This window comes from Prunus persica, chromosome G8, assembly GCF_000346465.2.
Source record: "Prunus persica cultivar Lovell chromosome G8, Prunus_persica_NCBIv2, whole genome shotgun sequence".
NCBI lineage: Eukaryota > Viridiplantae > Streptophyta > Magnoliopsida > Rosales > Rosaceae > Prunus > Prunus persica.
In genome coordinates this window covers 10,280,455-10,305,057 of record NC_034016.1, presented here as the reverse complement: position 1 = coordinate 10,305,057, position 24,603 = coordinate 10,280,455, and the positions used below count along the sequence as shown (strand labels likewise).

Below are 24,603 nucleotides of genomic sequence, written 5' to 3'. Positions count from 1 at the left end.
AGAGAGATTCCACTTGTGAAAGTTTTATGGATGAGTCATACTGTAGAAGAGGCTACATGGGAACCTGAAGACCAAATGCGGGAACAGTACCTTCACCTCTTCGAGTGACAGGTGCGTAAATTTCGAGGACGAAATTTGTATAAGGGGGGTAGGTTGTAATGACCCAAACCTAAAATTCACATGTAATTAGTAATTTATTATGTGGAAAGACAATTTTGCCCTTTGACTAAATTATGAACTCAAAGTTGACTTTTTGATCGAAAAGGAATTTGACAATTTCACATACACCGTTGCGTAGAGCACGGCGAGAGGAGTCCGTAGACACGGAGTAGACCCGAATCGGAGTTGTAACGAAGAAGATACGATCAAAATACCGTGAAGGGCAAAATGGTAATTTGGCCAAAAAGTCAGATTTTTAACCCTTTTTCCTTCTCTCTCTCCTCATTTCTATCTCCTCCCGATTTTTGCTCCAGCCGCCCGACCTTTCCTCCTTCTCCTTGACGCCACGGCCGCCACACTTGGAACCGATCTCCTCCGTTGGTACCAAACGAACCACCACTCGACCGCCGACGTTTCTTGACCCTTCGCCGGAGTTTCCGTGGCCGGAACTCGCCGGAAAACTCCATTTTCGCCGGATTTCCAGTTTAAACTTTGAGCTCGATTTTCTCCTTCAATGCTCCACCAAATCGATCGAGTAAGGTATGGTTTCTCAGCTACTTTTCGTGTTCTAGCTAATGGATGTATGGGTTTCGATCGATTTTAGCTCTAAAGGGTTCAATTTTCGACTTGAAAATTGGCCGAAACTTCGGCCGCCGTGATCTACTGTTTTCGATCACTTTTTGGGGTATGTCTAAGAACAAAAGTGACTCCAAATGGGGTGTTTTACCTAGGATAGGAGTTTGGAGTCTTGGTTCCGAGATTTTTCGGCCACTCGGTATCGCTTTAGACACCCGAATCTGCCCGCGCATGCTGGGGCGCGTGGGCAAGGGTGGTGGAGTAACTCTGTTGAGATCCTCGTGTCATCACGAGCGCGTAGGATTTCGCGGATCTCGATTCGGAGTCCGTTTGAGCCCCGAACGAATTTTTCATATCGCGCGATCCTTGGGTGCAGTGTCGTCAAATCGTCGGATCGCGCTGAATTTCGGATATGTCGGTCTACATGATTTCAGGATCGTGTAGGATTCGACGGATTGCGAATCGGAGTCCCGAATACTCCGAAATCGCCAACCCTGGGGCTAGGGTTTGGATTTTAAGCGATAACGCGATTTTGGCTAATCCGACCGTCCGTTTCGGATCAAACTCGCAGAACATGGTTCCTTCTCTGTAAGGAACCTTCAGAGGAGCCCAGATTGGCCATCGGAGACCGTGGACCCACGGGGTCCGGGATCGGCCGATCTGGCAGTATATCGCTTAGTAAGGCTTCGGGTCTCTTAAGGTCGTTCTAGCTGTCTAAAAAGCTAATGTGGGCATAAGAGTAACTTTAAAATGGGTGCACGTATTTCTAGGAGCCGGGGCCAGGGTGTTTAATTTGATTCTTTTTATTCAGCAGTTTATTGATTTATTATTCATGGATAATCAGGCACCAGAGGTCCAGTCGACTTGCAGGAAGGACCTTCGAAGGGTCCAATTAGCTCGGACCATCTGTGAGTGGACTCTTTGTTTTAATAAATGAATTTAAGCAGTTCAGTTATAAGCTGTTTTATGCTGTTAACTATTTTATGTTGCATGCTGCCGAGTGCAATTTCCTTTAAAGCTTGTATGAACAGATATTCTCGTTAATTATCAGATAAATGGCAGCAGAATTTTAAAGGTTACAGAAAGTTAATTCTTCAACAACTTTTCTTCAGAAACTTTATATTTTCTTAAATCACCTTGTACCCAGTTATTAAATGTTGCCTTCGGTTTATATTTGTTACCTTCGGTTTAGTCAGCATGCTTAACAGTTACCCCACGAGTTCCTTGGTACTCGAACTCGTGTGGAGCGAGTAATGCGGATAAAGGTGGACTACGGTCCCCTGAATTCTGCGAGTTGCGGCTCGGACTGACTTCGTGTCACTGAGACCTGCGAGTATGTGTCACCCATGGTGATGCAAGGAATTGACGGATATAAGGATTTGACGGAAATAGGGGTACACCTAGGTGATAGTTTTCAACTGTTTTCAAATGTATAGTTATATACATGCATGGATTTCAGAAATAAAGAAAATAAGTTAGTTTGTATAACTGTTTCTACAGTGGGGTTAGTATGTTCATATATTATTTTCTACGCTTTGTTTTGGGTCCACTCACCCTTTTTGTTGTTTTGCGCCCCCAGGCAGTAGACGTGCACAGGAATCCACCACCGGGCCACTTCCCATCTTCCGCGCCTTTCTTTGATGTAGGATTTGTATTTTGTACAAAGATTCACTCTTTTGTAAATTCTTAGCAGTCGCTCTGATGTTTTGCCCTAGACTGAGTTTTGATCTCTTGGAATGTATATATACATATGCTGGCAGTTGGTTGTATATATGTATACTTGTTTGGCAGGTGTGAATGTTTTGGTATTGAGCCAGTTACAAGGGAAACTCTGCCGGTTTTTCGGTAGAAGTCAACCTTGTCGTTTTATCGTGTTTTGTTTGGAAGGGCAAATAGGTCTTTTGTGCCCGACATTTGCCAGGTGTCGGACACGCACAGGGTCTGACTCGGATTCCAAAGCGGAATTTGGATCGGGTCCTGTCATAAGGTCTTAGGATCCTTTGCTCTAGTTAGCCCCTCTGATTCTGAGTCTATTACCTGTAAGGATACAAAAACCAGTAATATCTCCAAAATTGAAAATGCCCAATAATATCTTCTAGGTCAAGGAATAGAAGATGGAGTCAACACTTTATTATACACAATAATTGAGCACTTCATAGGTACACCCAGTAACACAGCAGCCAGAATTCATGATCAACTTAGTAACCTCAGATGCTCGAAGTTATCTGTTTTTCGTTGGTATAAAGATGTTTTCATTTCCAGAGTCATGCTTAGAGATGATAGTAACCAGCCCTTTTGGAAAGAAAAATTCATTAATGGTCTCCCCAATTTATTTGCCCATAAAATACGCACAGTCCTTAGTAATGATCAATTTCACATAGATTTCAATAATCTAACCTATGGGAATATAATAAATACAATTAATCAAGTAGGAATGAAAATGTGTGTTGATATGAAAATTGGTAAAAAAATTCAGTCAGAAAGAAATTCAGCTAAATATGAATTAGGAGATTTCTGTGAACATTATGGTTTAGCTTCTGTTCCCCCATCCAGAAAAGCCAAGTCTAGTTATCATGATCGTCAGCCTAGTAAACATCGTCATTATTCACGAAGAAAACAGTCCTTCCGACATAATAATGATAATAATGAGTTTTATAGTAAAAAGAAGTTTCACCCGCGTAAAAAATGGTCAAAAGCACAGAAAAAAGATAAGAAAAGTTACTTCAAGAAAAGCACCGACAAAAGAAAAGTTAAATGCTGGAAATGTCAAAAGAATGGTCACTATGCTAATGTTGTAATGTCCTATGTAAATCAATTAGTGTCCTTACAAAACAAGAAGAACAAGAAGAGTTATTAATCGATTTAATTAGTAAAGTAGAAAATCCATAGTTAAAATCTAAGTATTTAAAGAAATTAAGAAAAATCATTAGTCAGGAAGAACCAAGTCAGTCTGTTCCTTAGAAGATAAGTCTGAATACTACCTTAGAAAAATTCAACAAAAGAAAAGAAGTCACATTTCAGGATTTACAATTGGAAGTAAAATTAGTCAAAAAAGAAATAGTAGAGTTAAGAGAGATAAGTCACAAATTACAAGCCGAAAATTTTGAAATTAAACAAGATTTGGTTAATTTAATGGAAAAAGAAAGTTCTGAGTCAAAGAGTCAATTAGAAAGCCCCACAAACTCAAACGATGAACCCTCCAACAATGACCAAGCTATTAATTTAAGAACAATGCTACTCTTACCACATTTGCATACCGCATTCTTATACCATCTTAAGTGGCAGTTGAGGTGGACAGCTACATCAATTAAAATTATTTAATATTTTCTTTTCTTTTATGATTTATTCAAATATTTGTTTTTCTAATTGTCTTAATTAAAATACACTTCATTGATTTAACTGACGTGGCATATAATATGGACATGCCACATCATGTGGTATAGAAATGTGGGATAAAAATGTGGTAAGTGTAGCATTACTCTTAATTTAATAAAACAAGTAAATTTTAGAAAATGGTATTCTAAAGTCACCATCTTTGTCAAGAATTTTGAGTTAAATACAGTTGCCCTTTTTGATTCAGGAGCCGACCTTAATTGTATCCAAGAAGGTTTAATTCCTACTATATATTATAAGAAGTCAAAAGAATCGTTAAGCACTGCCTCAGGAAAGTCACTCCAATTAAATTATGAAATTCCTAAAGCCCATGTATGTCAGAATAAAATTTGTTTCAAAACCTCATTCGTCTTAGTAAAAAAATATTACAGATGAAGTCATCTTAGGGTTACCTTTTATTGCCCTTTTGTATCCTTTCCAGGTAGAATACGATGGAGTCATATCTACCCATTTATGAGAAAAGGTCAAATTTGAGTTCTTAACCAAACCTGAGTTACATAATCTAAAAGCTTTACAGAAGAGTGCGGTTTAAAAAACAATCAAAATAAAGATAAACAATTAGATTTTCTTAAAGAAAAAGTCAGATTCAAAAGAATTGAACAACAGCTTAATGATAAGTTTTTACAGTCACAGATTCAAAAATTTGAAGAAAAGTTAAAACAAAAAGTCTGTTCTGATTTACCTAATGGTTTTTGGCACAGGAAACAACATGTAGTCAGTTTACCTTATGTCAAAAACTTGAGTGAAAAGAATATTCCCACAAAAGCCAGACCAATCCAAATGAGTCAAGAAATAATGGAATTTTGTAAAACAGATATTACAGAGTTACTTCAGAAAGGAATAACTCGTAAAAGCAAGTCATCATGGCCTTGTCCTGCTTTCTATGTTCAGAAAAATGCTGAGTTAGAACGCGGGGCCCCAAGATTAGTCATCAATTATAAGCCTCTTAATACAGTTTTAGAATGGATTAGGTACCCAATTCCTAATAAATGAGACTTAATTAACATGTTAGGAAATGCAGTCATCTTCTATAAGTTTGATATGAAGAGTGGTTTCTGGCAAATCCAAATTCAAGAGTCGGATAGGTATAAAACCGCTTTTGTAACCCCATTCGGTCACTATGAGTGGAACGTTATGCCTTTTGGTCTTAAGAATGCACCTAGTGACTTTCAAAATATAATGAATGAAATACTTCGACCTCTTCACGAACGCTACTATCCCCTTCGTCACTCTGTTGCTCATCGTCGAGTTCGATACCAGGGTGGGTCGTGAGTTGCAGGGAGAGGAGAGAGAGTTTTAAAAAAAATGATTTTAATTTTTTTTTCATCACTTTTTTCAATTGTTAATTGATTCTTTAATTATTATTTTTTTTATCTTTTATAATTTATTTTTATCAACTGATGTGGCACAATATATTTGAGTTTAGGTGAGCTATTGATTGTCACGTCATCATATAACGGATAACTTAACACTCAAAATAACAAAGGTATGAAAGTGGTAGAAAAATCAAATTTTTGGTACAAAGTTGAGACAAAAAAAACTTTATGTAGTAAAGTCATAATTTCGGAAATTTCTAGGTAATAAAGTGAAATTAATCCTATAATCTATCCTAAATATCTCACTTTGAAAGTGTTGTTTCTCCTTGTGGATTTAAGATATTTTCGTTGTAGAAAACGAAGATATATTCTAATTTTCAGTAATGTTCTCTATCATAATGGAAAGGGATCTTGAGGTAATAATGAAATTTTCATCAATTCTTCATATATGTAGGCTATTCTGCATCCATTAGAACACTATCTTTATGAGATTAACTTATACTTTTATGTGATTTCTATTGTGTCAAAACTTAAGTGTCAAAGCTAAGCTAAATCTCAACTGCCAGAGTTGAGTTAATCCCAAGTGCTTCAGTTTTATATCACAGTAAATTTATTATCATTGTTCCTTTTCTTATGAAGTCAATTTTGGATGTGAATTTATCCCCATACTTTTTGCTGACATGCTAATTATTATTATTATTTTCAAATATGACCAATATTGAAATCATGCAAAAACGAAAAAATTGATAAAGAAAAACTTGGAGCTCAGACATCTTTTTGAATAATGATGCAATACTTCCTCAAACCTGCGTTTAAAGATTCTCAAATTTTTATTTAACATTTTATATATATAATAATATCTAGGATTATTCGTTTTATTAGTCTCTAAACATAGACTCAATTTGCATTTGAGTCCCTCAATTTTCAAAATCATTCACGTAGTTCTTCAACTTCAGTTTCGTTAGGATAAATGGTCCTACCATCAGTTTTGTTAACTTTTTATGTTAAATATAGGTGTAAAATTGTATTTTTAAATTTTTTAAATTTTAAATTGATTAAAATATGAATAAAATATTTATTTAAAAAAAATTCGAGTTTTTAGGAATAAGAACTAATTTTTAATTTTTAGTTTGACTAAGGATAGGAATAAGATTTTTTAAATTATTTTTTGGGTGAAAGGAATATTCAGAAATTGGAAATAAAAAAATAATACAGAAATACCAATTTAACCCTGCATTTATCAAAAAAAAAAATTAATTAAATTGACGGCAGGACCATTTGTCCTAACGAAACTAAAGTTGAAGGACTATGGGAACGATTTTGGAAATTGAGGGACTCAAATGCAAATCGGGTCAAAATTCAGGGACTAATAAAACGAATAACCCTAAGATGTAACAAGATTTTGCTTTTTAGGTCTATGTAGAGTTTACTTTATTAATGACATTTGAGTCTATTTAGGTGATTTTATTGCTATTATTGAAAGTTTTTATAAAAACTGACACTTGTGAAAATAAGGGTAAATTTTGGGTACTTTTCATAAACTCAGGAGGAGTATCGACACATATGCTAGGATTCGAACCCTTGCCTAAGGAAGCAATTACTCCCAACCACAACACTTGATGTGGACATTTTTATTTGTAAGCTAATATAAGTTTTTTGGTTTTAATTTATAAGAAATCTATATATATAAAGCAAAAGGCAAAGAATAGTGAAACATTCAGAATACCAGAAAATGTCATTGATTAATGCAAACATTAAGAATTAAAATTATTAATTAAATGAGGATAATTTGATAAATTCACGCTTTTTCATATTAAAAAAAATAAAATTAAAAGAAAAATCAGATAATTGATCCTATTTTTATGAAACACAACTACCCATTATCTTTTTTAATATGAACTTAAAATTTTCTATAAAAAAAGAGCCTCTCGCAAGCGAAATAGTCACTTTATGAGAAATAACTACAGATACTACAAAATACTTCGTGGGAATGTTGGTTTTCCTTTTGTTTTTTTCTTTTTTTCTTACGATATTTACTGAATAATAAGTAAATATCTACAGATAGCCAATGCTTATTTTTCAACGGCCGAGAAATTGATGCACACAAATTTACTTTTTTAACTACATGTTCAGACTGCAGACCAACTAGAAACTAACGAACTTAGGGAGACTTCTTGTGTAACAAGGGATCAGAAATGACTTGGGGCTCAAAATCCGGCTTCAAATACTGAGCAAGCAAGTCAGCATACAGCTCATAACGAGCAGTCATTCGGAATCCCCACTTGTCTTTTATCTGCCTACACAGGTTGAGGTCCACGTCTGAGATCAACAACCCATCCCTATGGCGTGATAGAGAAGGAGTGCACGAGGCATCTGGGGCTGAAAAATGGCTGGATCCGTAGAAATGCCCGAAATCTGCATGTTCCGGCTTTCCATCACCGGAAGTAAATGGATTTGGAAAAACCTCAGTCCCTACACGGTTGATTGACCCAACAAAGTAACTGTTTGCAATTGCAGCATTACGGGCCTGCAAAACAGAACAGTCGAATGGCATGTTACTTGACTACACAAAACAGTTCATCAAGGTTCTGAAAATAAACTGTCTATAAGATCATAATAGGAGAACAGCTCATATTTGATCATCCAAGAAACGTAAGATAAAAATGGTGAATTGACAATTTGTTTAAGTTTGTGCAAGTGTCGATATGGCTTATATCTTAGAGACTTCATAGCATTACAATTACAGCTAAACTAAGAAATCATGGGCAATTCCCCTTGAAGAAAAAGAGGCTGTTCTCTTAAACATAAAAATATTTCCTTTCTGTGTATGACATTATGTTGTATCACAATTCATTTTGAAATCAGAAGTTTAAAAAATCTGAGAGAGAAATCTATTGCAAAAGAGTGGATTACGAATGAAGAATGAGTAAAAAGTAACCTCGTCGAGGACACACGGGTTTGCAAAGTTAAAAGAGAGAAAATATCACAAAGCAGTGGCTCATAAAAATAAAACAGATGGGTGGTAGTTAACCTCAATGGGCCACATCGGTTCGCTGAGTTCACCAACAGTGGCGGAAGGGTTGAAAACAATCTCTGCACCATTCAAGCCAAATGCTAACCAATTTAAAGAATGGTGCCTTCCATAGCATATGTTAACAGCAATTTTTCCATAAGCTGTCTCAAAGACTGGATGTCCAGTATTTCCTTCCATATAATACGTACTCTCGTTGAAGTCGCCAACTCTTGGTATATGGTTCTGTCCATTATCATTTGTCAATATGCCTTTCAACAGAAAAGTATGCAAGTACAAAATAAGTTAAAAACAGATATACTAATTCACTTACCTTTCGATGCTTGCCAATTATGTTCCCATTATTTCCAATTATGACAGCAGTGTTCCAGAGAGTCTCTCCATGGTTGACATCCCTCTCAAGAATTGGACTTATAATGACCATGTTGTACATGCGTGCAAAATCCTGGAGGAATCGAGTTGATTCCCCGTCTACAGGCTCTGCAAATTCACACCACCTCTTCTCCCGTGTACAAAAGGCAAAAGGCATTGTCCATGCTTCCTGGATTTAATTTGAATGGATTTGCTTGAAAATATCAGACAAAAGTCAATAAAACAGAGACGACATGGAAGGAGAGCATAACGAACCTGCAAGCATAATACATTGACACCTGCAGCACCTGCAGCATCAATTATTGGCCTTAATTTCTCAAAAATAGCCCTCTTCTGGTCCAAAAAGTGAGCAGTAGTTGGAAGAGCTATAGAGTTTTGAATGAGACCAACCCTAACTATTCGAGGTTCTCTCAACAACTCTTTGTCAGCAAGAAAGCAGAAGGCCTGAAAGAACATATAAGATCAACAGTTCAGACTAGTCAACAGCATAGCAGCAATTGATTGTACGATATACCATAGGAGACATGCCCAGGTATAAAAATTCAATTACACTAAACAGGTAAAGCCAAGCAAAACAAAAAACCTCAATGATCTGGGTAACAAAAGAGACAGGTTCTGTCACAATTTCAAAAATCAAAGCAGCTTCCACGATGGGACCCACCGTTAGTTTTACATTCTAGATCTAGAGCTATGCTTGTGGTGGGGAATAACTAAAGCAGCATGGTATTGGAAGAATTGACAATGTCATTTTGGGGGTGTTCTGGAAATTCTACAGCAGTTGATAGATCACTTGAGGTAGAAGAAATCAAATCTGGAATGGAGAATTCCTATGGGATTCTATGATACTACTTTTACTTTCTAATGGTAAGACTCAGAATTTCTATGTGCTAATTAGACCTTAAATGAGTGGCTAAAATAAAATGGGAGTGAAGAATATATGAGGCATATAGGTAAGTAGGTTCGTAGGAGCCCATTTCAGGTCTTGATTTTTTAGTAGGATTTTTTTGATGTTTGGAATGCAAGAAAATCTTCGTGGAACTCCATCTCTCTAGAAACTAATTAAAACACGTAAGGATAAGAGATATAGCATTAAAGTTGTCAAAGAGATTCTAAGACCAGGCTGTCCCAGAAGGAGACCAGGAGAAGGGGCCTAGGTTAGTTGAAAGTCTACACTGTTTTTTGGATTGAATAGCTAGCTGAGAGAGAGATAAGTTAGTTTACAGTTGTGCAGTTGTGAACTTCTTTGACTGAAGGGAAATGAGCGGTTGGCTTGTACAAAAGGAGAGTTTTGTTGTAATTCACTGAAACACAGTGGATGAAAATCCGAAATTCATTTCAATAAAACTTTCCTTTCAGAAAGACTTCATTTTTCTTAAAAACACTTTTGGTTACAGACATCCAAGAGCCTACTAACAGGGACTTCCGAAGCCCTGTATATGTATATCACACCTCCCTTGACTATGAACTACTGGGATGTGAATGGTAGTCGCAGGTCATTGCAATGGTAGTCGCAGGTCATTGCACAACAGTTAAAGTAACTTCGTACCTGGAGGTCAAAATTATGTCCTGAAGAGAGTGCTTTAGCAGATTCTGGGAGAGAGATTGTTTCAAGTGCCTTACCGCGATTCAGACCCAAAAGAATACGGTTGACTTCCTGAAAGTTAATTATACATTAAAAATATAGCAAAACATGTCTGAGTCTGATAAACGCAAAGTAACAAATAAAAACAATTAACATGGGGAGATTTAATGGTCTGATTTTCACGGAAATTGCATGAAAATCTATCTGGGTACAATCCGAATGTCCATTTTCAAAGCATCTAAATCTGAAAACCAAATCCTCCAACCTCAAAATTCCAATAAATATGTTAAGAATTCAAATATGAAATCTTCAGACTTGAAGGAAAAGAAAACAAACTCAGACTAAACCGTTGACTCCAGAACAAACTGTCTCATGAAAAAAGGACGCAAACCCAACAAAGAACCAATCAAACTGATCACAAATCGATCACCAAAAGCACCAAATGACAATAACCCAACAGAAAGAAAATTGAGAAAAGTGACCTGAAAAAGATGGGGCTTGAGATTTTCGCTGAGGAGGTGGTGAAGTGAATCGTACCCACAAACAGAACCGTCGCTGGAAGCCTTGGTTGCTTCTTGAACTTGCCCATTTTGGGCGTCAGTGTTTTGGGCTGGTTTTTCCATTCTCTCTGTTGTTGTGTTCTTCGTTTTAGGCAGGGGAGCTGGTGATGCGTTTGTTCAGCTGCTGATTGAATTATGCACATGAAACGAAAGAGACAAGTGTGATTGTAGTTTTGTGAATATTTGTGACGTGTGACGCATGGAATATTCCACTTTTCTTTTTCTTTTTCTATTTTTTATATAAGGTGTGTTTTTTTGGTCTTTTTTAATCGAATTCTTTCTTTTTTTTTCTTTTGGGTGTGAATGGCCAATTCGACATTATTTAATTTTTTAATTGGACAGATTTCTATTTATTTATTTCATGCCCAACAAATTGACTGATATAAACACAACTTTGTTTCAACATATAAGAGGTTAAACGACATTCAACCAAACGATTGTTTCAATTAAACATTGAGGGCATGTTTACATTTTTTTTTTCCCAAAGATGGCATGTTTACTAATCCATAATTAGATGAGGAAGAATTGAATTGAGGAGAAGTTGGATTGAGAAGAGTAAGAATCTGGATTCCTATTGAAGTTGTTTACTAAATCATATAAAATCGAGGTAGGAGTGATATTGATTTCTTATAAGTTTACTAATTCCCCATGAATTGGAATTGAAACCAAATTGATTACTAAAATGCCCTCGTTGTTAGGTTAAAATAGATGGCAAATTTGAAATTTTAAAAATTGTGTGAGGATATATTAGGTAAAAAAGATGGATTCCTAATGAGTTAGAATTCGAGAAATTAGAATACTACATCCCACCCAAGAGTCCAATTCCTCGAAAATTAGGAGTTACTCCTAATTTTATGTGAGTCCAACTTGCATTTTCATTCCTCCATATGAAGTAAACACGAGTGTCTATAAAAGGAATTCAACTCCTTATTTTGATTCCGGATTAGTGAATATGCCATAAATTATTACACTATTATTTAAACGACTAAATAATTTTTTAATTTGGTAGATTTTTTATAAGAATGATTATTGAAAATGAGTTGTTGCAATCATCATACAACATTGCAAAAGGAGAAAGAAAAGATAGAAGTGGAAGGTTAAAAAAGAAAGGTAGCTAGAATAATTCACCAATCATAGCTCATTTGAATGAATTATTTGGGTTTGGATATTGCCATAAATATCATTTTCCAACAAATTAAAGATTAAATTTCACTAAGCCACGTAACAATATGTAATTTGAATGAATTTTTTGAACTTTAGAAAGTGCAATAGTTGTCCTTTGCCTATGAGTTGGAGCCCTTGTATCCTCTACTTATTCTCATATTAAGTTCAATTTCATTAAATTGTCTTCTTATTATCTTAGTGCAATTGTAGTGTGGAGGTGTAAAAAGAAATGTAAACCGCTTTTACATCTTCAATTGTCGGAAATTATTGCAGTAAATTTAGGTTTTAGCCACAAAAAAACTTTCACTTTTAGAAAAAGCCAAAACTTTTTCAAAAAAGACATAAAAACTTCTCAACTTTCAAACAAAAGACATGCAAATGTAAAGGATTCCTTAGGAAATCCCAAAATTATTAAGGGCAATTTTGTCCATTTTGGCTTCTTTTAAAATTTTTCTCTCTCCTTTGACCTTTTCCAAATAGTCTCCCAAGTGTTGCGGTGGGCAGTTGTACATGGGGGGAGTCGACTGAATAATGTAAAAGTTCTACTACAAATACATCCAAAATTACATCTTCACAAGTGGGACAAGGTGCTAAAAAGTTGGAAAGAGAAGGCTAGTTGGCTATGGATAAGAGCGTCTCCAGCGCAGAGCCCCAGCCCGGACAGGAGGGGGCTAGGCCAGGTAAGACATGGATGCCACTAACCTAGGCAAGGCCCAAGGCAAAATCAGCCAATTCTCTTGCCTGAGGGCTAGTGTTTAAATAAATACAAAAAAATTTGTCGAATCCAACCATTCATTCAGAAGTAGTCAATTTGGGATTCTCTTCAACCACTGTAGGCCGACATAAAGCTCTGTTAACAAAAATCTTTCATCTCATGAAACAAAAAGAGATATTTAGTCATATACCTATTTTTAGTACTAATATTATAGATAAACCATACACCATTTAATTTCTATAAACAAACCCAAAAAAAACCCAAAAAATGACAGTTTGCCGTATTGAATTTAATTGTGATTATTAAATTACTTTGATGCATGTTTTGGGTTTTTTATTTATGAGATTTTGGGGTTGGGTTTGTTTTAAGAAATCAATGGCAGTTTTGTAATTTACAAAAAGTTAAAAGTCTTTTTGTTATGTTGTAAATGAGTTTTTGTTGTATTTCTAAAGTCCATTTCATGTAGGGCTTTTTTATAATTTGGGCTCCTATATTAAGTATAATAGTGAATCTCCCAAAGAAAAACTCGTAGATTAACAAATATCCCGCTTTGCTAATGTACATTGACTATTAGGTAAAGACAAGTTTGGTACAGTAGAAAAGCTTCTAAAATATCCATCGTGCCACCCCAATACTTAAATTATTAAGCTCGTAAGTTTTATTATTGTGTAAAAGGACAAAAAAGGTCATCCAACTAAATACTTAACCCTAATACATCTATACAAATACCCCACCACTCTTCATATTAAGTTTTAGAAAAACACAAACTCCTCTACACGCTATTGCTAGATTACTCTTCTCTTTCAATCCAAGAAACTTATTACACTCTCATCTTTTCTTCACAAACCCTAAATACAGTATGCAAATAGTGACTTGTGGGTCGTCAATTGAGATATGTTATGTGAGATTATTTCTTAGTTTGGGACTCCTCTCAAAATTATTGAGGATGATGTGATCAAAGCCTTGTTGTAATTCTATTTGTTATCAATACAACTATTTTAAATTTAGTTCACAAGTTATTTGGTCATAAAAGACCAAAACAAATGAAAACATCAATATAGAGTGAAATATTTTCTAGATTGGGTTGGGAGTGTATTGACTTTTCAACGACTTGAAAGAGTTCAATAATTTTATGCACTAGAGTTTGAAGTTTCTCTCGCTCAATTTGACCTTTGTTCAACTGTTCAAGGCTAAAGCCAAAAGACTCAAGCACAAATTGTAAGACGTGTGCTGTTGATGCAAGCAAAGAGCTTGATCAGTGCTGCCCTTATTTGGACAAAGTGAGTGATAACAAAAACATGTTCTATTTATGGAATGACCAAGTAGATGAATCCACACCATACACAAATAAATGAAGGTTAAGATGGTGGGGTGTGAGGTTGATGAGTTTATATATATATATATATATATATATATTATTTTTTTTTATTTTTTTTTAATGTTGGTTGTGTATATAGGGGTAATTTAGGAAAATAGTGGGATTTTCTTAGAAATTGTGAAAATTTGAATTAAAAGTTGGAATGAATTTAGACAGTCCCAATCTTTTGGACTATAGGGATCTAAGAGATTTGGGGTCACTCACCGTTAGATGTAAATTCAACGTTTCACTCACTCTTGCACTCTTTTTAAGAAACTTTTTTGAATCGTTGGATGCATCCAACGGTGGGAGATCATAGTCTCTTGGATCCATCGAAACTGTGAGCTTAGAATATAGGGTCAACAAGAAGTACGGAGTTTAAATAGAAATTTTATTTATTTATTTTTATTGTTGGAATCCAACCATTCATTAAGAAGTAGTCAATTTGGGATTCTCTTCAACCACTGTAGGCCGACATAAAGCTCTGTTAACAAAATATTTCATCTCATGAAAGGAAAAAATCATAGATAAACAAATATCCCGCTTTGCTAATGTACATTGACGATTAGGTAAAGACAAGTTTGGTACAGTAGAAAAGCTTTTAAAATATCCATCGTGCCACCTCGTGGCTGGTCCCTTTTTTTCTTTTTTTGGTGAACACCTGGCTGGTCCCTTCAGCTTTCAGTTCCTTCAAAGCAGGTCAAAGAATCCCGCTTCAACGAACAAACGAAAAACAGAGGGAGAGCCAAAGCCATGAGCGAAACAGAATCTATGCGTTGCAGAATATGAGATTTTCTCACTGAATAAATTAGCTGAAAATTTTCTCGGAGCCGAGAAAGCGCGAGAAAATGTCGACAAATAATGGAGAGGCGGACGTAGAAGGGAGCGGACGGCGAACATCTCCAACTTCGAGTAACACCAGACTGAGAATGAGAGCCGACCCTTTCTTGGTGTGTTGCAGATGCTTCAGCGTCGTCACTGCTCTCACTGCCGTTCTCTGCATCGTCGTCAATGTCTTCTCTGCCATTGAATCTTTCAAGGATGGATCTGATGTACTCTCTCTCTACCCCTCTCTCTATGTCTCTATACATATATGTGTATATATTTATGGAGTTGTAGATTGGATGATTTGATTGTTTGTGTGTCGGTGAATTGTAGGTTTTCGACGGGATATTTCGTTGTTATGCTGTTTTGATTGCGATTGTGGTGGTTGTGGCCGAGACCGAATGGGCTTTCTTTATCAAGTTCTGGAAGGTTCGTTTTCACTTTTCACTATTCTTAAGCCCTAACACATTTTATCAAAGGAAAATTTCGATTCTTAGAAATTAATTTTTAAGCAATTTTGATAGCTGATTTTAACCTTAACACAACAAATTTATTACGAAAATTGTGCGGTTTCTATGCTTTAGTTAGAAGAGTCAGAGTCGAGAGTAAAAATGTGATTGAAATGTTCAATTTCTTTCCTTTAATTGTGGAAATCTCTGAATCTGATCTCGGTTAGAGTGATCGTAACCATAACTTGTTTCAAGGAAAAAGAAGGGAGGAAATATTGCTTAGAGGAATAGAATATGAAACTTTCACCATAGGAGATGTAGGTGTTGTCAAATGATACACGCTTTGGACAAAGGAATGGGTGGGGAAAATAATTTTGTTTTACAAAGAAAAACTATGTTTGGTGTAGAAGTGGACAAAGGAAGAAAAGAAAAGGTTTTAGATTTCCATACTTTCTATTGTTGGCCTTATATAATGAGAATGAGCAAAAAAAGAAGGATAAAAAAAATAACTAAAACTTATGAGCAATTACAAGGGGAAGTTGGCTTACAAAAACAGAAGATACCAAATTTTGTAGTTTCTTGTCATATTTCCCCTCATTTACTCCACGCAACTAAGCACAAGAAAACATTACAACTTTCTAAAAACTCTCTCTCTCTCTCTCTCTCTCTCTCACACACACACACACACACACATTCTCTTGCTGTACAAGAACCAAACATAGTGTAAGAAGACATCATGGATGCCTTGAACTGATTATAGGTCAGTGTTCCAAAGGCCACTCCAGTTACCGCAAATGTTGTTTATGAATTCTTTGTAATTTTAGTGCTTCATATATGCTCCTGATAGAAACAGACTAATTCTTCTATCAAGGATCAAATCTTCCCAAGGAAAATACGAAATGAACTTAATCCACATGGAATACAAACTTATTATTAGATTTTATGATTCCTCAAATAGGGTACGTGATCTTTGTGATGATCAGGGACCCCCTTTCTCCCCAACAACCCACAGGAGGGGTTTTGCTAAGATGCGATTATAATTCCCAAACCAAAAGGATTGAAATAATAAAAATGAAAAAGAACCTGGGAGTACCAACAGTAAGACAGGCACTTGATAACATTCAAACCTTTGCTGCTAAGTGCAATCGTGATGAATTCTGTCTCCATTTCTCTCATTCTTACTCTGTTTTGGAAAGATCAACAATTTACTGTTTTACGGTAACTCAAAATTTCTGGCAATGTTGGAGTTATTATTCAGAATTTTGCTTCTGTGATCTAATTTCAGTATTCAGTTAACTGTTTGCAGGTATTGGAGTATTGGGTTGGTAGGGGTATGCTGCAGGTCTTGTAAGTCTTCAAGTATACTCAAAATATTTTGTTTCAGTTTCCTAGAGTATTTCTCTGTACCTTGAGATTGTAGAGCGCACCTCAGTTCCAAACTGATTATCGTAGCCTTATAACAGTATAATTGTAGCTATGAGGCCTGTGACAAAGAATAATGAAGGGATGGAAATTAAATTTTATGCTTGACTTTGACTGAAGCAACTTTTCATATCTATTGCACACCAGCATAAATTTTATATGGTTTCTGAAGTCGTGATTGTTTGTACCAGTGTTGCGGTCATGACAAGAGCATTTCCTGATGAGACTGGTACAAGGAAGGAGCTTGTTCTTCTTCAGAACATAGCAAGCTATATGCTCCTTGCTTGTGGTGGGGTCTATATTATTTCGGTAAGTCTCAGTAGAAGAATCCTATAAGAATTCTGGACATGTGTGTGTCTATGCCTGTGTGCATGTTTAAATGTCTTCTTGTAGCTGAGGTTAAAGATTGCTGTCTCAAGAGCATGATTAAAAATTCCCAACTTGTGTTGAGGGCCGCTTGGGAGTGGCAAAACGTAACACACCGAAGTATCAGAAAATCTTTTAATATTCAACGCTACAATAAGAAAAACGAAAAGAATTATTAATTCCAGACATTTTTAATGGAAATTAGCCAATTACTAGAGGATCACAATAATTATTGATAACCCTCACAGAATTACTTCAGGGAATTTGTTGTGTGTTGCGGTCGGGAGCAATAACCTAATTATATGAATGTTATCGCGATATTTCTGGTTCATGAATTATGGTTAACTAGCAGTAGGAGCTGCTAAGTACATTGGTCAAAGTTCTATCTACTAATCTTCAATATTTGATTTTTTAAGGGAATTCTATGCATTGGCTTCCTGAAACGTGCTCGGCAGAAGACAGAAATTTCAAGGGAGCAAGCGATAAAGGATCTTGAGGTAAGCTTTCAAATTCCTGGATTTCCAGAAGTGACGTGTGGTGTCTTTCTAGATAGTCCGTTTGTCAATTGTCTGTAAGTCAAATCTATTACAGAAGTTTGCTCACATTCACCTGTTTGCAACAATCACAGGACTTGGAGCGGCGAAGGGAAGAACTTGAACACTTGCTTATTGTGGAAAGAGATTAAGACACTATGGTACGGCACCATACCGTACCATAGACATAGAGTGATTCTCATGAACCTTACTCTTGTTTCAGTATTTGATTCTGCTACTGAGTGGCCTCAGAACTAGTTACTTTGTAGGAGCTTATTTATTTGTATAGTTGTTATGAAAAGGCATTTTATTCATTTTCCAATGTACCGAACATAAGAAATCCAGGTTGTTATTCATTTGTTTAGATAAAAATCTCCATAAGCTGTTTTAAATTGATGGATTGGTTTCTGCCATAAACAGAGGTTTATTAATGGAGTTGTTTTCCCTTTTTGGTTGCGTTTGGCCATGACAAAATTATTAATTTCCCCCAATAACTTAATCAAGTTTTAGATACATATAATCTATATATTAAGAGAACCCTCTTGTGAATTAGAGGTACGAAATGTCAGCCTTGTCAGTTGATAGTGTATTTATCCAATGCCACGGAAAGAAAAATTGGGGATAAAAAAGGTAGGGGTGTTTAAAGCATTTGCTTGGCTAAGCTGTTTTGTTGCCTCATCCATTGGAGAGGTGAAATGCTAGATTCTCTAGTTGGTCTGACTGTTAGATGTTGAATATTTTAAAAGTTATATTTTATTTTGTTTTATTTTGTTTTTTTTTTTGGGGGGTTATATCAGGTTTCCACTATATCATAGATTCATAGTTGTCAATTTACACCGTAAGCTATTTTTAAATTGTATATTTGTGTACCCTTGAACTTTACATACATTACTGGGAAAAAAAAAAAATCACATATATTAATAGTTGTTGTAAAGAATAAACATGTGGAGCCCACATGTATGGGGCCCACAAAGAAATTAAGCAAAATATTTTGGAAGCTTATCACATGCACACTCACGGGCATCATTTTCTCTGCCTATAAATAAGGCATTATCTTGCCTTTGCCGTGTGACCAAGAGAAAAGAGAAGAAAATAAGAGAAAGGGAAACGGAAAGAAACAAAGAAGAGGAAAAAGTGAAGGGAAAAGAGACAAGAGGAAGAGAAGGAAGAAAGAGGGTGAATGAGTGAAGAGAGAGAGAGAGAGCAGAGAGAAAATTCAGTGAGCCACACATGTTGTAAACACTAAAGTTGTAGCCATATTATTTTACATAGTGGAAAAGTTACTACTGCTGCTCTCCAGGGACGTAGGCATAGCCGAACCTCGTTAAATACTGTGTCTCATCTACTTTACGTGCAGCTCAATATTCGCACATATTTCAGGTTATTTTATAACAATAGTCAAGTTGAAAGATAAAGATAAGATGGCAATTGCAAATTACCAAACGTATAATTTTTTTTATTCAACAACTATCATCATCAAAACTTGAACTTATGACCAACCCCACCACCAAAAACACAAAAAACTCGACTCCTGATCTCCTCCAGAAAAAGAAATAAAGACAAAATACCAAGACTAACAATATGTCACGTCGCACAAAATTGGTTGACTTACGCTGTGACTCAAGGGAGGCCTTAGAGCAGGTCCAGCGGAAGGGCCCAGCCAGAGGCAAGGGGGAAAAAAAAAATGGCATTCCACCGCGCAGCTCAGACCGGGGGGGGGGGGGGGAGGGGGTGTAGGACCCACCAACTCGGGCCAACCCGAAGGCGAGACGAGCCCGAGCTCCAGCCCGCGATCGCTGACGTCAGTCCTCGCGTTTCAACGCGCGCTGACGTCAGCTCCAACGGGAATAAGACACGTGTCGCCTCCCCAGCCATCCGATCAGCATCTCCGAATCCATCCTACGGCTGAGGCTTTTTTGGGCAATAAAAATATGAAAAAAAATCGTAAATTTTTAAAAAAAATTCTAAAAAATTATGATATTTTTTTTCTATAAATACCTATCAATACCCTTCACTTTCAACACCAATCCTCATACATTTCATTATACTTCTACTATTATTCACTCTTTACTCAACATTTTCCTCTTTTTCATCTAGTATTTTGATTTCATATTTTTATGGCTTCTTCTATCAAAACCGGAGGGGCTTGGAGCACCATGGAAGATGTTTCCTTGTGTGAGGCTTGACTCCAAATTTGTCATTGTCCCGTGTCCGGCAATGAGATGAAATTTTTTCATATGTGGAAAAAAATTCATGCCGAATTTTGTGAAAAAATTCTGGGGTCTACTCGTACGGAGATGGCATTATCCAGTAGGTGGAAAATTCTGAATAAAGAGTTGGGAAAATGGAGAGCTGCCCTAGCAAAAGCGATGGACAACTATAGAAGCGAGGAAAATCGTACTAACGAGGTAAGTATTTTATAATTTTTGTTTTATTAAGTTTAATCTCCTAATATATATATTTTGTTAATATTGCTTGCATTTTCAATATTTTGTTAATATTTCTTGTATTTTAAATATTTTGTTCATATTTCTTGCAAATTAAATATTTTGTTCATATTTCTTGCATTTTCAATATTTTGTTAATATTTCTTGCATTTTCAATATGTTGTTAATATTTCTTGCATTTCCACTTGTTTCTTAATTTTCTTGCACTTCTAATTTATTTGTAAGGTTAATTGCATTTCCATTATTATTTTTTTTGTTACTTGCATATCCAATATATTTTAAATATTTATTGCATTTCCATTTTTTTGTTAAATAGATGATACAAGCACAAATGTGGTTCGGTGCAACCGGGGGTGGCAAAAAAAGTTTCAACCATCATGAATGTTGGGAGGTGGTGAAATATTGCAAAAGCTTCATAATTATTCCAACGGGTCCCTCCGTTGTGTTAAATGAGACGCCACTCCGTGATTCAATGGCATCGGATTCACCTCTCGATTCTCCTATGAGTCAAGACTCACCCATGGAAAAGGAGCCGAGGCCCATTGGCCGAAAGGCCGTGAAGGCAAAGAAAGTGGGTAATTCAAGCAATAATAATTCAAAGTTTTTGGAGGAAATTGCAAGGAAAAACGGCCTAAGAATTGAAATGGAGCAGAAACGCCAAGATAACGAGTTGACCCTTCAAGCTGAGTATGCACGAGAAATGGAGTATTTGCGCAAAAAAGATATAGACAAGACGGATCGGGAAACCATGGCCATGGATACAAGTCATATGTCCCCTGAAACAAAACAATTTTGGAAGCTAGAACGAAGGGATGTTATGAGAAGAAGACTTTTCCGGGATGATGGGCCTAGCAACACGGATTGGTTAAATGATGGAAACCATTAAATTTGTTAGCCTACCTTTTATGTATTTGTATTTTTCATGTTTTCTATTAAAGTTGTTGTAATTCATGTATTTTATTTTAGTAGTAGTAATTCGTAATGACTTGTATTAGATTTCGTTATTTAATAAACAAAGCATTCAATAAATTACCTTTTTATTCAACATATTCCATACTTCAAACAAAACAAAATAAAAATTAAAAAAAACTACAAACAAGACATAATAATAATAACAAACCACAACCAAAGCATAATAATAAAAGTACAACACAAACAAACCATAACTAAATAAAACATAACCAAAGCATCTATGCTCCATCATTCTTCTTCATTGCCTTTCACCGACCATAGATGCTCCATCAAGTGAACTTGACGCATTTCATGAATATACGAAGATTGCATCTCTGTATATCGATCTATCATTCGGGTCATCAAATGACCATCCCTCACCAACGGTTCCGGCTCAAATGGTTCTCCACTTGGCCCCATGGGCCTTTCATAAATCCGTGTCAAGGCCGTGTTCATTGGATCCGGTTCGTAGACCTCTAAAGCATCATAATCATACTCATCCTCCACAATCATATTATGGAGGATGATGCAAGTCATCATAATGCTTCTGAGGATCTCCTCATCAAACATACGGGCCGCACCTCGAATAATCAACCACCGAGCTTGAAGGATGCCAAAACACCTTTTGACATCTTTCCTATATCCCTCTTGATAGGTAGCAAATAATTTTTGCTTCTGGGATCGGGGATTCGGAATAGATTTGACAAAAGTGGTCCACCTCGGGTAGATGCCGTCAGCTAGATAATACCTCGTCTGGTACACTGTATTATTGACTTGATAGGTGATATTGGGGCCCTGGCCTCTCAATACATCGTTGAAGACCGGGGATTGACCCAGCACGTTGAGATCATTTTGGGATCCTGCAACTCCAAAGAAGGCATGCCAAACCCATGTGTCGAAGCCAGCAACGGCTTCAAGGATGATACTTTTTTGGCCTTTTCTATTTCCGTAATCACCTTGCCAGGCAGTTGGGCAATTCTTCCATTGCCAGTGCATGCAGTCGATGCTACCAACCATTCCTGGAAATCCTCGAGCTTCTGTTTTTGTAGAAGCCGTTGGAGGTCCCTGGGAGTAGGTCTACGCAGGTAGTCCCTAGTATACAGAGTTTCAACTGCTTGACAAAATCTTACCAAAGCCTCCAACGTAGTGGACTTCCCCATCCGGGCAATCTCATCCACCTGATCAGCAGATGTTCCATACGCCAACATTCGTATAACAGCTGTAAGCTTTTGCTCCGGAAGAAGCCCCAAAACCCCAGTAGCATCACACTTTTGAACAATGTGTGCATCATAATTACAAATATCATGCATGACTTTATTGAACAAATGAGGTTGCATTCTAAATCGCCTTCGAAAATCAACATCAGAGTATAAAGAAGTTGGGATAAAATAATCTTTCAAAAGATTCTTACCCCGAGAATGCCTATGTCTTTCCACATTCCGGCGGCGGCCGACTTGTGAACCACGGCGGCGACCTTGGTTCTCTTCATCTTGCAAAGCCACTGCTATGAGAACTTGCTCATCGACTTGTCTCTGCAACTCATTGATTTCATCTGCTCTACGGTTTCTCTCATTTGTTTCTCGCTCTTGCCTCTCCAAGCATCTCCTAAATTCTTCCATTGAGAATGAATGAAGTATGAAATCTAAACTCTGAGAAATGAAAATATAGAAAGATGTGGTGTGAGAGGTATGAGCTGAGCCTCTGGTTTTATAGAAATTTTTGGCAAGATAGACATGCCACGTGACTTGATTTGATTGGATGAAAATCTTATCTGAAATTTGAAATTCATCCGAAATTTGAACCCAAATTTATATGAATTTTGAATTTTGAAATTTATCCGAAATTTGAACCCAAATTTATCTGAAATTTGAATTTGAAATTCATTCGAAATTTGAACCAAAAAATTTATCTGAAATTTGAATTTTGAAATTCATCCGAAATTTGAATCCAAAAATCTTATCCGAAGATTTTATCCGATTATGAATAGTCTTGACACGTAGGAACCCGGAAATCTTATCTGAAAATATTATCCAAATTAATTATTTTCATTAAAAAAGTTGTGAAAAAAACAAAAAAATGAATAGTAATTGCCCTTAGCCATAGCAATGGGTGGAAACACAAAATACTATTTGCAAGGGCAACGACTATTCACGTGAATAGTGGTTGCCCTAGCTCCCCCCTTGCCATTGCTAAGGGCAAACGGGTGGAGTTGCTCTTAGGCATAAGCAGATAAGGCGGCCGTTTAGGGCCCCAAATTTATATAATACCCTATATATATACATATTAGTGTTTTCAAAGGCATGCCTACGCGCGCGTAGGAGCGAGGCGGCAGGAAATCACCCGAGGCGCGAGTTGCACGTTTAGCACGGGAAAGGCATGAGGAGGCGCTGCAAGGCGTGAGGAGACATTGCAAGGCGTGGCCACGCGGAGATCTCTTTGTTGTACATATAGTGCTTCTTTAAGGCAAGAGGGTCTTCTAAGAATAGAAGTTGAGAAAAAAAAAAAAAAAAAAAAAGAGAGGTTATTTTAGCAAAGTTCACTAATTTTTTTTATTTTTTTTTCAAAGAATGATGGCAGTTAAAGAATATGAAAAGGCAACTGTAAAATTACTCTTCCTAAACAACCACCATGATTTGACAACCGATACGAATGCTCCAATTTACTAGACCTATGAGGTTGAGTTCAGTCGAAAATTCTGTGCACAGATGGTCTCTCAGTCTCAAAAGGTTCAAATGTCATTGTCAATGTCAGTAGAGCCTTTTTTTTTTTTGGTCATGGCAAAATACGCTTTGAATTGCAATGTTGCACATTTCTCAGTTCAATTTTATTTTTATAATTGATTAATATTTAATTAATAATTAATTTGCAGTTAAAGTGGTTAAGAGAGTTTATCTATAAATACGTGGTCCTGTCTTAAATTCCTCTTCTCCCAAATAATGTTTTTATTTATTAAAAAAAAGTGTAAAATGGTGATGGGAAGGGATTTGTATCGTTACAACCATTAGCCATGTATCTGAGAAGAGTATTTATCCATACACTTGAGGTCTTAGATTCAAATATAATATCTAAAATTTAATATTTATTATGTTACTTCATATTGCATTTCTTTATTTTATTCTATATTTTTAGGGTTAATGACCTAAATGGTCCCCCAACTCCGGGATCATTTTGGTCCATCAACTAAAATTTTCATTTCAAACGTCCTTAAACTTTTTATTTTGTACCAAGATGGTCCATCTGTGACAGATTCCATCACTTCTGATCACGCGATGGCCACGTGACTGAGTTTTGAAGGGTATATGCTACTTTTTGAGAAGCTCTATCGAAGGGTATGACTGAAATGGTCCATGAACGATTGATCCGATATCATTTTAGTCCACAAACT

General features: G+C 36.3%; 2 protein-coding genes and 1 long non-coding RNA gene across 3 annotated transcripts; 2 read left to right on the top strand and 1 right to left on the bottom strand.

The window, feature by feature from the left end:
* On the top strand, positions 408 to 2,348 carry LOC109946318. Its single transcript, XR_002269518.1, has 3 exons — positions 408 to 699; positions 1,580 to 1,643; positions 2,315 to 2,348. It is a non-coding gene; the product is annotated as an uncharacterized LOC109946318 (long non-coding RNA).
* On the bottom strand, positions 7,368 to 11,223 carry LOC18768907 (beta-ureidopropionase). The gene is made up of 6 exons (XM_007199865.2): positions 10,912 to 11,223; positions 10,394 to 10,501; positions 9,103 to 9,291; positions 8,789 to 9,016; positions 8,476 to 8,700; positions 7,368 to 7,971 (listed from the first exon to the last, which is right to left on the bottom strand). The coding sequence occupies exons 1-6, from the start codon at positions 11,050 to 11,052 to the stop codon at positions 7,606 to 7,608; spliced, it is 1,257 nt and encodes a 418-aa protein (XP_007199927.1). The 5' UTR covers positions 11,053 to 11,223; the 3' UTR covers positions 7,368 to 7,605.
* Positions 14,807 to 18,270, top strand: LOC18766157. Its single transcript, XM_007200492.2, has 6 exons — positions 14,807 to 15,277; positions 15,384 to 15,479; positions 16,806 to 16,846; positions 17,113 to 17,230; positions 17,704 to 17,784; positions 17,916 to 18,270. Exons 1-6 carry the CDS (start codon positions 15,074 to 15,076, stop codon positions 17,970 to 17,972), a joined length of 597 nt encoding a protein of 198 aa, XP_007200554.1. The 5' UTR covers positions 14,807 to 15,073; the 3' UTR covers positions 17,973 to 18,270.

Excerpts from the sequence above, each read along its gene's own strand:
- LOC18766157 (XM_007200492.2), top strand. The coding sequence starts at position 15,074 with ATGTCGACAAATAATGGAGAGGCGGACGTAGAAGGGAGCGGACGGCGA. Across the intron at positions 15,278-15,383 it reads CTTTCAAGGATGGATCTGAT|GTTTTCGACGGGATATTTCG; the intron begins GTACTCTCTCTC and ends GGTGAATTGTAG. Across the intron at positions 15,480-16,805 it reads TCTTTATCAAGTTCTGGAAG|GTATTGGAGTATTGGGTTGG; the intron begins GTTCGTTTTCAC and ends AACTGTTTGCAG.
- LOC18768907 (XM_007199865.2), bottom strand. The coding sequence starts at position 11,052 with ATGGAAAAACCAGCCCAAAACACTGACGCCCAAAATGGGCAAGTTCAA. Across the intron at positions 10,502-10,911 it reads TCAAGCCCCATCTTTTTCAG|GAAGTCAACCGTATTCTTTT; the intron begins GTCACTTTTCTC and ends ATTAACTTTCAG. Across the intron at positions 9,292-10,393 it reads GACATAATTTTGACCTCCAG|GCCTTCTGCTTTCTTGCTGA; the intron begins GTACGAAGTTAC and ends ATGTTCTTTCAG.